At 35.5% G+C, this 12,495-nt stretch overlaps 3 protein-coding genes across 3 annotated transcripts; 1 reads left to right on the top strand and 2 right to left on the bottom strand.

The window, feature by feature from the left end:
- Positions 1-634: 634 nt before the first annotated feature.
- On the bottom strand, positions 635-3,435 carry LOC17876380 (aluminum-activated malate transporter 14). Its single transcript, XM_023788270.1, has 6 exons — positions 3,147-3,435; positions 2,652-2,792; positions 2,211-2,483; positions 2,000-2,121; positions 1,772-1,915; positions 635-1,665 (listed from the first exon to the last, which is right to left on the bottom strand). Exons 1-6 carry the CDS (start codon positions 3,433-3,435, stop codon positions 979-981), a joined length of 1,656 nt encoding a protein of 551 aa, XP_023644038.1. The 3' UTR covers positions 635-978.
- Positions 3,436-5,312: 1,877 nt separating this feature from the next.
- LOC17876201 lies at positions 5,313-7,089 on the bottom strand. Its single transcript, XM_006281208.2, has 2 exons — positions 6,577-7,089; positions 5,313-5,669 (listed from the first exon to the last, which is right to left on the bottom strand). The coding sequence occupies exons 1-2, from the start codon at positions 6,844-6,846 to the stop codon at positions 5,496-5,498; spliced, it is 444 nt and encodes a 147-aa protein (XP_006281270.1). The 5' UTR covers positions 6,847-7,089; the 3' UTR covers positions 5,313-5,495.
- An 849-nt stretch (positions 7,090-7,938) lies between these two features.
- Positions 7,939-11,052, top strand: LOC17874642 (AP-2 complex subunit mu). Its single transcript, XM_006281565.2, has 13 exons — positions 7,939-8,140; positions 8,324-8,501; positions 8,635-8,725; positions 8,837-8,931; positions 9,086-9,175; positions 9,266-9,314; positions 9,406-9,544; positions 9,623-9,739; positions 9,811-9,901; positions 10,001-10,143; positions 10,236-10,350; positions 10,439-10,483; positions 10,674-11,052. Exons 1-13 carry the CDS (start codon positions 8,058-8,060, stop codon positions 10,752-10,754), a joined length of 1,317 nt encoding a protein of 438 aa, XP_006281627.1. The 5' UTR covers positions 7,939-8,057; the 3' UTR covers positions 10,755-11,052.
- The last annotated feature ends 1,443 nt before the right edge of the window (positions 11,053-12,495 follow it).

The raw sequence follows: 12,495 nt of genomic DNA, 5'->3' as shown, positions 1-12,495 counted from the left end.
ATGAAATTTCTAAAACCTAATTTTTCTCTTTTTCAATAATTATCTCTTTCTTTTTCTTCATCTTCTTTTTCTTCTTCCAATAACAAGCTATTCCGGCGGACGAGATCTAGCAGACGAATTCCGGCGGACCAGATCCAGCAGATGAAATTCGGCGGACTAGATCCAGTGGATTAATTCTGACGGACTAGATCCAGCGAACTAATTCTGACAGACCAGATCCATCGGACTAATTCCGGCGGACCAGTTCCAATTGACCAGAACTCCGGCGGACGAATTTCGACTAGAACTCCGGCGGACGAGTTTCGACCAGAACTCCGGCGGACGAGTTCCGGCAGACCATAGTCAGTTCTGGTGAACTATAACGAGTTCTCGCAGACCAGATTCGACGGACAAGATTCATTTCTCTATAGATGGACAACATTCGACGAACCAATTTTGGTGGACTAGACTCGAAATAGTTATGTCGGACCAGATCTAGTGGACCAGATCTTGTGGACAAGATTTCTTTTTTATTTTGATTTTGTTTTTTTCAAAACATTTGCTTGAGGGCAAAATCGTTCATACTAAACTCTTTGTGGCAGGATTTGAAAAGAGCTTTAAAAAATGGCACTTAGAGAAGATTGAGTTTCAAAACTGGCATAGAAGACAAAATTCCCTAAACTTTTCTTACCGAACCCTTGAAAATCACTGCCTCTCGTGTTACATCCATATTCCAAAAATACAAGTAACGAAAAACATCAATTCTCATCATTACAAAAAGAGAATCAATCACATCAAAACTAAACCAAAACCAAAAAGCCAAACCTCATCATAGGGTTTAGTTCGATCTTAACTTCTTGAACCTAATCATACACCATAATCTTATTCAAGTGGTATAGTAGCTAGCTAGCCACCTAAATAAACGTGTTCCTGTCTCCGGTTGTAAAGAGTTTATATGGACATGCATGGTCCAAACCAAAAATGTTGGCAACCGCACTTTCACTCTAGACCAACCACTAGATCAGCCGGTTTCTCGACCCGAACCTCCACGTCCTTCTGGTCAACGCTGTTATCGTACTCCTTAAAGCAGGCGATCGTTCCTAGCTCCTCCACTTCCTCAATCACATTGTCAAGCCTCGCAACCATTTCCACTAGAAGTGATGCAAACGCAGCAAATGGTAACGCTTCAGAGAATTCAAGACTCGTCAACACCACAATCCTACTCAGCTGTTGTCTCAGTATCTTCCTCTCGCTAGTTGCTGCCGCTGATCTCCTTTCTAACGTATCAGCCCTCAATCTAGAAAACGAAACGTTTGGTCCAAAACGTGACATGCGTTCACCACGTGGCGTTCCCGTGTTTTGCTCAAGACGTGTTACAGTTTGACGTGAGGTGGCATCGTTCGTGTCTTTATGGATGTGTTGTGAAACAGTAACGTTTGTGGTATGTCTACCACTATTGCCTTGAGACACGGTGCCGTTTTGGTTAGAGCCGAGAAAGAGTTTAGGTTGTGATTTAATGGCTGTGTTGAGATCTTGTAATGCAACTTGGAGACTGTCGGAGAGAATCTCCGGAGAACAGTGACGTCTGTTTCTAATGCTTGCGGCAAGTTCCGACAAAACCTTGCAGATTTCTCCCGCTAGTCTTACGCAAGGATCCTTGAAGAGTCCACGAAGAGGCCTCGGAGTCTTGAAAATAATAACATAAACATAATTATACATTAATATTAACTATACTATAGGTTTTTTTTTTTATGTACTCATTGTTAAAACAATGAAATATTAAATAAGTTACCTGAATTTCGGTTTTTAAGCAGCCATGAAGAGCGACAACAGTGTAACCAAACTGACGAAGAACAGATCCAACTTTAACATAATGCTTCCATGGGAATCTATGGCAATGTCTTGTGTGTCTTGGCTCCCAACTTGCATACATTGCCTATGTTCATATACATTCAAAATTTTGTTTTTTTTTTTCCAAGTTTTCGAAGAACGGTTTGATCCATGCACATAAATTACTTACAAGTGCTTCATCGGCGGATTTGGAATCCAGAACAGTCTTATATCCATTATAGATAATGTCTTCTGACAAATCTGATATTTCTTCCTCTTTCTCCTCCTCCTCAAAGTACTCATTCACACATGCTGATAAACAAAACATATCATAAATAAGATGAGACTAGAGAGTAATATATATCAATCTATTTTTACTGTATAATATTAAAGTATATTACCTTCTATGGAACTAGAGAGGCCTTGCAACTTAGCGACGGTAGATTTGTGAAGGTCCTCACCAGACCATATAGGAAAAACCAAAAGGCTCATGAGAAGGCAAATACCAACACCCATGGCTATAGTATAGAATCTCTCATGTGCAATCTTAATCACAGTATCAACTCTATAACTCGACACTGTTATTAGATTGAACGTTAAGAGAAATATAAGCATGCCGTAATCGTAGTTCTTTTTTATGTATGGAATAAATCTCAAGTAGGTTATCAACGCTCCTGTTACATAAAGAAAAAAAAGTATGTGTAGTTAATACAAAAATGTAAATGTAAGTGTAGATTTATGCTTTGTCCTTAGTTTAGCAATAGTTTAATTAAGACAACGTGGGTTGATTGTGAAATAATTAAGAAACCGATAATTAATAAATGAATAAAAGTATTACATACCAATGATGAAAACTGCAGCACCAATGAAAATAGCTCGGAAGATTTTTCCGGAATCATTAGCCACAAATTCAATGAAAAATGCTAAAGAACCAGCAATTAGTGTCCCTAATCCTCTATTAAGCCCTTTGCACAACGTTGCACCTGAATCAATTATTAAACACCATTAAAGATTATATAAGCTTACCCAAGATGTTCAAACCTTACTCACTATCTATAGCTCATTGTTATGAGTAAATCATCTTTATACATGTTTTTTTAGTTTAAGATTTTAGCACTATGTTTCGTTGAAACGCTAGAGTTATGTAGTAGATAAATACATGGATAAAGAGTTTCTCGCAAGTCCACCATAGATCAAACATTGAGACCAAAGTTTCAAATGATACTCATAGTGTTTTGCGGTTTTGACCCTAGAGCATATATGTTACCATGACACCACAAAATTGTTTCATGTATACGTACAATTTTAATCTAATTAAGTGTTATGACATAATTTACCTGCAGAGAACTCGAGGACAACCACGACGGTCATGACTGCCCAAATAGCACTATTTCCAATTCCTTTGAAGAGAGGCTCCATGAGATATAATAAGGACACAAGTGTTAAAGAAACTCCTACTTTCAAAGCATGTTTCACTCTCCTTGGATCGTCTTTTCCAACCTTCCATACATTCTTTAGAATCTTCTTCATCTTCGTTGGAAGTTGTTGAACCTTCACCTTCATCTTCATCTTTGTAGAACCTTCTTCATCCATCTCCATGCTTCTTTCATGGACCCTGTTCGACATTTTTTTTTCTTGTTCCTTTTTTTCTTTTGGTTCAAAATGAGATATCTTGAATATGAAAGAGTCTTGGTGCAATCTCTATATATAGTGGTATGCACATACATATAGAGTCTCGGTGTTGATGTACTCTCTATAGATTAGTTTTCACATGACTCACAATAATTTTGATGTGTGAATAAATATTATTTTTATTTTGTCTTTTCTCCACTTAAATTTTAAACAAAAAAAGTCAAAACATACTAAAAATTAGTGGCCGTTCATTAGAAAAAAATATATATATATTACTGGACGTTCCATATTGCATTTGTAACATAATTAAAGATCCGAATAATTTTAAGATTCACCATTCATATGCATGCATGTGTCACTCAATTCATTCAGAAATAATCCAAAATACATTGTTGTGCGCATGCATCACTGCGCAGATCTTGTTTAGGTATCTAACTATATGCAACATAAAAATGTTTTCTCTTGACATAGAAAATAAACAAAATCTACATCTGAATGTAGGCAAGATACGTACATTGCTAGAGATAGAGTCATAAATAAAACCAAAAATTATAAGTGGTTTCAAGTATCAGACAAATGAAAATGAGCTGGATTTCTTACAAGTTTTGCTGTCGTTTTTCTTAAACCTAACTCATTGAAAAGCTTATACCACAACAGAAGTGAAAGTAAATTTGATTACGTGGGTGAGAACTTGTTATCAACACGACTAAGACTTATAACTTGTCGTGGTAGGTTGAAATATTACTATTTGTCCACACAACCTGGTGACAGCAGAAGACCGAAAAAGAAAGAAAATAATATCAAAATACTTAATAAATTTGATCTATCTATGACTCATCGACGTAATAATCATACAATTACTACTAAATAGGATATCATACAATTAAGAAATATATTTTTAATGACGGCGATTAGGACAGACCTAATATTTAAGGCCACTAATGATTTGGTTTCTTCGTTGATATGTTTATCTATTTTCCTAAGTCCTCGGCCAGCTTCAAAATTCTTTAATTTCAATCACATAGATACTGATGTTAACGATTGACAAACATAATATTACAAGAATATACGAAAGTCTTTTCATGCCGTTCGACAAATTGAATATTTTTGAAGATATGAATTGTTTTTGAAGATCGCCGTATGTTTGCATCTAAGAAAGTCCAAAGTGGAATATACTATATATGTTTTTTCAATGGCGATACCAAAGTTAACACGTTGCACCTAAACCTTGTTCTCTATTGGGATTGTAATATCAGTTTTCTAAAATTGTTTCTTCGTTTATAAGAGTTTCCCTTATGAACGAGGGGTGGGATGCATTTTGGACACTTTTGAACCCCGGATCTAGCCCGTTCTACGGATGCGACTTCCCTTAGTTGGTTTGGGTGGCCTAGTAGCCAGGGTCAAGTCCTCTTTTACGTACGTAAGGCACTCACTGTTTCTAAGTCATTGGTTAAGTTGGCGAGTCTCAGTCTAAAGAGTTGGGGCTTAGCAAAATTGACTATTGTGATCTCTTTAGCTTGAAATAGGCAATAGAGTATGTTTGTCTTTGTGAAAGATGTGGTGGACAGGGGATGAAGCAAGCAAGCACTATGCTTTCATTAGCATTTGTTTTACCCCTTATTTAAACCTAACCGCATTAAACTTTTAGATTTACTACCTCTAATAGTAAGTGTGGTTATCAAATAAACAGCATTCAAGAGTTTTTTTTTAAGTTTCTTCAAACTTCTTGTAATCCTAATTTGATAATATAACCAAGTTTTAACAATCATGCGAAAATGGAGGGTCTTGTATATTAGAAAAGTAACATGTGAAAACCTTGTAGAGAACAACTTTGTTTGTTTGTTAAAACACTCACTTCCAACGATTGCACATACGTTTTAAAGTCACTGTCTAATTTAAAGAACTAAATTCACAGTTAAATAACATTTTACCATCTCAAGAATCAAATCAAGAATCTAATCAGTTGATCTGTGGATATTAATGAAACACAAGTTCTAAATTTTCTCTGATTCAATCACACTGTTCAGCAAATCTTTCTCCTTGGTGTTCATTGTTCAATGCATCAAGGGTTGAAGTTTCCCATCAGAAGATATTACTAAACCTCTCACTTTTGCAGCTTTCGTTTTGCATTTCCTTGGCAAAGTCTTGCAGTTTTGATCTTCCAAGAACTCATCTGCCACATCTCCGTCTTCATCAATCCTAAGCCGCATTGAGTACCAACGTAATCCCTGATCCAAAAAAAAAGGTTCAAAGGAGTAAAGTTCTCTGTAAACTAAATTGAGTCAGAGATTATGCTGAGAGGTTCTCTTAATGCCACAAAACAATGAAGAATATAGTGAACATACATATCACACAATAAGACCATTGCATAATCTTGCCTGAAAGACTCAAATTATTATCTTTCTCTACAAATATCACTAATTAAGATCCTTTAAACTCCCATTTTAGCCTCATGATCATGCTGAGTACCCAACCAACAAGACAAGGGACGAATGATGTTTTGTAGATTATCTTTTCCTTAGTAATATGAAACTGAATCTACTTGGGTTGTACAAGCTTTCTTTTACCGCAACTCATCAATCAATCAAACTAATACATATACCATAGCTTGGTATACTCTTTAAGGACTCGACAATAATTTCACATGCAAAGATGACTGAACAGAGAGCAGAAAGAGACAGTGAATCTACAATTCCAAAGACATATAATTCCATAAGATCAGTTAGATAATTGGGAAAGACCATACCGAAATACGAAAATAAAGTCATCTACTGAAACATATAAAAAACTTTTATGAAACACAGACATATTCAAGCAAGGCACCGGCATAAGAACAGGAAATGATATTCATCAATGTGAAGCTAAGAATGTGATCCTAACCAAAGACGAATTTTTCTTAACAAAACTCACACAGCCCAATTTATCACCCAACTTAGTGTGATCCTAACCAAAGACAAGAATTAACAATCCTGCTACAGAACAAGCATAAAGCTGCAGTATGTGATACCTACATTACACATCTTCATAAAGCTTAACCTTAACTTGCAATTGAGATATCCTCATGAACTCAATCAGTCCCTAAACTACCATACAGTAACACCAACCATCATCGATCAAATAAGAAACAAGACTAACCTGAACACCACCATCTGAAGCAGCACAAGGCTGAAGAATAGGACCAGGATTAGACCGTTCAACAGCAACTTGAACCGGCACACCAAAACCTCTCCTTGGAAGTCCAGTTTCACGAAACCTCGGCTGATTATCTTCCCGGCGTTTATCTCCTTCACCGGAAACTTTCCCACTGTTATCTCCACCATCACCATCTTCATCTCTTACAGCTCCATGACCACCATCGTTATGCCCAAACCCAAGTATCCCCGTTAACTTCTTCAAAAAACCCATTAACCCCCAACAATCAAAACTTCAAACCCAGATATCAAATTCGATCCAAAGCCCTCAAAGTTTACACCTTTTTCTCAAATTAGGGTTTCGAATATCCCTTTTCTCCCGATTTCTACTTTCTCCGATCGCTTCTCAATCCAGCAATATTCATTTCCTGTAGTTAAAACCCAGAAATCTCTGTCCTTTTATCTCTCTCTCGTCAACACTGTTGATCTTCTTCTTCTTCTGTAAATAAATAATATAAAAAATTGATTTTTTTTGGATCAAAGATGGATCGAGCAAGATCTTCTTATTGCAGTTAAATAAAATATATATTGCACATTATTATTATTTTTTTCATGGAAAACATATAAATAACTTTGCGATCATTACATTTACACATCAGAGAGCATTGGGACAAAGTTTACAGCTTTTTCTTTTCAAACTCTTAAGTTAGTCAATGAAAATTGATAACTTTTAGTACATTGTGGTGATAAGTTTTGGAAGATTAATAAACACAAAGCAAATTTTAGATGAGATAATTAATGAATGTAATTAAAGTTTATCACTTATTATTTTGTTAGATAGAAAAGTGATCAACAATTAAATTTATACTTTCCCGCTTTTATTTATTTTATATACATGGTCAACTTATTGAATCCGTTTCATGCACCGTAAATTTTATATTCTATGCGCGGTAAATTTATTGAAACTGAAATACTTATAAATTTTATAATTTTTTTGTAAATATAATATGGACGGTATACTTGTTATACATTTTTAAGTTTTTCTGTAAAAAAATTACATCAAATGCTATTCTTCATAAGACCATTTTAAAAATTAAAATTCAACTGATAAGTCGTGTTTTCTTTTAATTTTGGGATTAATTTTTCTCATGGGCCAACCACCCTTATTTACAACATTATTAGTGACGTCACTGACGAGTTTAGAGATTTGTACAACGTAATTAGAAGTTAAGGCCCGGAATCGAAATAAAAAGGCCCATTAGTATATGCTCGGCCCATTCAAATATGACGGATCATAATTTCAGTATTTTCTTTCTATTGTTAGATTAAAAGATTATAATATCGCATTTTCAGTTGTTTCAACTTCGTCGTCGTCTTCCTCCTTGCTGCTCCGTCGCCGAGATCTCGTCGAACCTCAAATCTCAAATATTCTGAATCCAGATCGTCTAATTATCCGATCTGCGCTTCGAATTCACCGGATCCAAGATGCCGGTGGCTGCTTCCGCCATCTACTTTCTCAACCTCCGTGGCGATGTACTCATTAATCGCACATACCGAGATGACGTCGGGTGAGAGAGCTTCTCTTTCTCTTTTCTTCACCTCCGATCTGTTAAATTTCCGATTTGTTACATTTCCAGCTGTGTGTGTGTTTGTGTTCCATCGCTTCTCAGTAGTTCACTTCGTTTAAGACTTTAGCTGTGGTATTTGAGATTTTGGATTTGTTTCTGATTTCGAGCTGTTTGATTCTTAAGGGGAAACATGGTGGATGCATTTCGTACGCATATAATGCAGACGAAAGAGTTAGGGAATTGTCCTGTGCGTCAGATTGGTGGCTGCTCCTTTGTCTATATGCGAATCAGCAATGTTTACATTGTAATTGTTGTCAGTAGCAATGCTAATGTTGCTTGTGGATTCAAATTCGTTGTTGAGGTAAACTTTTTTTTTTTTTGTTTCACTTTCATTTTCCAAAATCGTTTTGTTTATCGTGGAAATTTCAAGAGAGTCTGATTGATTTTTATACACTTGTGACTTAGTTACTACTGATTTTTATTGACATTATCAGGCTGTTGCTCTGTTCAAATCATACTTTGGTGGAGCGTTTGATGAAGACGCTATTAGAAATAACTTTGTTCTGATTTATGAATTGTTGGACGGTAAGTACGCCTGTTAATGATTTCCTCTGACCTGTTCGGTTGTCTTACTTGTTTATTTGTTAGTCTGTTTTATGGCAACACCAAACAATTATATCTTGTATGGGATTGCAGAGATTATGGACTTTGGCTATCCACAAAATCTCTCCCCTGAAATTTTGAAACTTTATATCACTCAGGAAGGTGTGCGGTCTCCATTTTCATCAAAGGTAAGGGAATCTACCAATTTGTCTATACAACATATTTTTTGAATCGTGTTAGTGAATGGTTCTTGCAACTGAGTCAGTAGTCCCCGTAAGACATCGAGAGTATGTTGCTTCTTCACTTCATATGTCTGCACTCATAAGCTTCTTTTAATTACAGCCAAAGGACAAGCCTGTTCCAAATGCAACTTTACAAGTTACAGGTGCTGTTGGTTGGAGAAGAGAGGGCCTTGCTTATAAAAAGAATGAGGTAAGTTTGAGATTTTTTCTGTGCGTATATAGATTTGCTAGGCTGTGCAATGTGCGGTGGTGATGATATTATGAATTTTCTCAAATGCAGGTGTTTCTGGATATTGTGGAAAGTGTAAACCTTCTGATGTCCTCTAAAGGTAATTAATTGCCTTTTCTGAAGTTTTTATAGTTTTCTTTCTTCTTGGTTTCCTTTGTGTGATTGGTTTTGCACATTATGGAAATGGATAGGCAATGTTCTTCGGTGTGATGTGACGGGGAAGGTTTTAATGAAATGTTTCCTTTCGGGAATGCCTGATTTGAAGTTGGGATTGAATGATAAAATTGGTCTTGAGAAGGAATCAGAAATGAAATCTCGCCCAGCTAAGAGGTAGGGATTTGTTAAAGCAGTGAACATCAGTAGCCACTGAATTTTCTTTCTGCAAACTGATTCGCTCGCTTTGTGCAGTGGTAAAACCATTGAGCTTGATGATGTCACATTTCACCAGTGTGTGAACCTCACAAGATTCAACTCCGAGAAGACCGTTAGTTTTGTACCACCGGATGGAGAGTTTGAACTGATGAAGTAAGTTTGTAAATGTTCACTGTTGCAATGTGTTCTGGTTCCAAATGTTTACTAAGTTGTTTATGTCTCAGGTATCGAATAACAGAGGGTGTAAATCTGCCTTTCCGCGTATTACCAACAATCAAAGAACTTGGTCGTACACGCATGGAAGTAAATGTCAAGGTACATAGCTTTTCTCAAATATTAAAGGAAACAAAAAAAAAAAAAAAATCGGCTTGATCTTTGCTCTCTTACAATCTGTCCTATGTTTTGTCTTTTCAGGTCAAAAGTGTGTTTGGTGCTAAAATGTTTGCCCTTGGGGTCGTAGTTAAAATTCCAGTGCCAAAACAAACAGCCAAGACCAATTTCCAAGTGACAACTGGTCGCGCTAAATACAATCCATCAATCGATTGCTTGATTTGGAAGTGAGTTTATATAATTTTTCCTCAGATTCATCTCTGTAATTATATTTGTTGGTCTTTTTTTAATCATTTGGCTTCTCCCTTTTACTCTTTAGGATAAGAAAATTCCCTGGACAGACAGAGTCCACACTAAGTGCAGAAATTGAGTTGATCTCCACAATGGGAGAGAAGAAATCTTGGACAAGACCACCAATCCAAATGGAATTTCAGGTCAATCTTATTCTCGTGTTGGCACTGTTTTATATAACCAGATTTGTTTTAAGCGATTATTAACTGTCTTAGCTTGGTTCTTTTCTAGGTCCCAATGTTTACAGCATCTGGTTTGCGAGTTCGCTTTCTCAAGGTACGCTTTGATTTCTATACTTTTGAGAGTACTATCCTTCCAAAAATACAATGCTGATTGCTAAGTAGTAGAGTCTCTAAGCCATTTTGCCTTTAAATTCTTTCAAATCTTTTTATGTGATATGTGTTTTGCTCCATCCATTCTGCACTATTTCTTCGGATCTGATCTGTGTAACGGGAATGATTGACAGGTATGGGAGAAGAGCGGATACAACACGGTCGAGTGGGTTCGATACATAACGAAAGCGGGATCTTACGAGATCAGATGCTGAACATAAAACGTAATTCAAGTTCAGTGACATCAGACTTAAAAGTTTCATGGCTTCTAGTTTTTGTTCCTTGATGCAAAACAAAAACAAAAGAGTTAAATATGTTTTATACCTTGTTTATGTTTGTTTCGTCCATTAGAGATATCTGTGTTAATATGATTTCTTATGTCTTAATTTGGTATTGAATTCCCTTTCTTTTTTTTCCTGTTTTTGTGAAATTGTACCGAGTTATAGTTTAGATTAATTTTGGTGTAAACGCACGTGATATTGAGTATTTGTGAAAGCAGCCGCATTTTTGTTTTTTCTTTTAATAGTATAATCGGTGTGATATGTTAATGAAAGCAAGTTTTTACTTGGAATAGTTCGAAGCTTGTTACAATATATGTTTAATTTAGAAAGAATATGTCAATATGGAATCAACCGATCACGTAAAACATACTCCTTAGTCCCTTATATTTTAATATCTTTTTAGAATTTTGCTAATTGAAGTGATCATGAGTCTGATACTTCTTCCGAAACTAACTGCGATGGTAACTCAGCTTTATCATGGCATTGTTGATTGTCGTAACGCGAACTTCAAAGAAATCACTAGAGGCTTTAACTCTTACCGAAACAGCTCCACATCAGATTGCTACTGCACAATAAGACCACCGATATATTTTAAATTGGATGTATTTTTATGATTTTAAAAAAATGTCATTGTTCTCTGCATTGGATTGCTTTTGTTAGAAGTTACCTTTTCAAAATCCACTTTAATGTTTGACGAGAATGAAATAACCGAAGACATATTCACCTTCAACAATATCAGCTGAAAGTAGTGATGCTCTACGGTGTCAAAAAGCCAGAACAGAAGCTTCACTTTCGCTAGGCAAGTCAGCATATACAATGTTAGAGGTCGGTCCAAGGATTCCATTTCGAACATCATTGAGCTTAAAGCTTATGATTACCTACCAATTTACAAAACGTTACTCTCATGAGCTCCCAACTATATGGAAGAGGCCTCATTAATGTCATTGACTTGTGATATTCTAGGTCACCAAAAATGTCTCGCTTATTGGTTTATGGGTTTTGATCGAATTATGCCGCTATGATGAGATTTATGATGTAAACTGATGTTACATATCTTACCTCACAAAGTACTTGAACTAGCAAAATGATATTTACAGAGCCATCAACATCATATGGAACCTTACTTCCATGTGCAGGCTTAGTGAATTACAAAAAGCTTAATTTGTGGCACATAAGATATGTTAGTTTGCAATCAATCTCATCATATAAAATATTTTCATTAATAAAATTTTCAATGGTGATGTAAAATCAAATTATAGTTAATTTCCTAATTCCGTTTTTTATACATCTAAAATTATATAATATTGTTATTATTATACAATTAACTGGGTTATGTTATGTTCGACCCATAAATTTACTCGCCCTAAAACAGTTTTTGTTTTGTTTATTTATTAGTATTTCTGATTAATAGTATTAAATCTTAATATAAATAGATGATCACAAATATTTTTTGCTACAATTTTGGATGATAATAAGAAAAACAAACAACTTGGTTGTTTGATTAAAAATTCTATTTTGAGCACTTTAGTTGATTTGGTATTACCACTTTAAGCATTCAAGATCATAGTTGTTTGTTTTTGTTTAAAAAAAAAAAACAAACAACTATGATCTTGAATGCTTAAAGTGGTAATACCAAATCAAAACAGTAAATAACAGTTCCTGCTGCTCTAGATCC

Source organism: Capsella rubella, unplaced genomic scaffold (genome assembly GCF_000375325.1).
Source record: "Capsella rubella cultivar Monte Gargano unplaced genomic scaffold, Caprub1_0 scaffold_8, whole genome shotgun sequence".
Classification (NCBI taxonomy): Eukaryota; Viridiplantae; Streptophyta; class Magnoliopsida; order Brassicales; family Brassicaceae; genus Capsella; species Capsella rubella.
The sequence above is the reverse complement of the archived record's forward strand: the minus strand, read 5'-3'. Positions and strand labels throughout refer to the sequence as shown.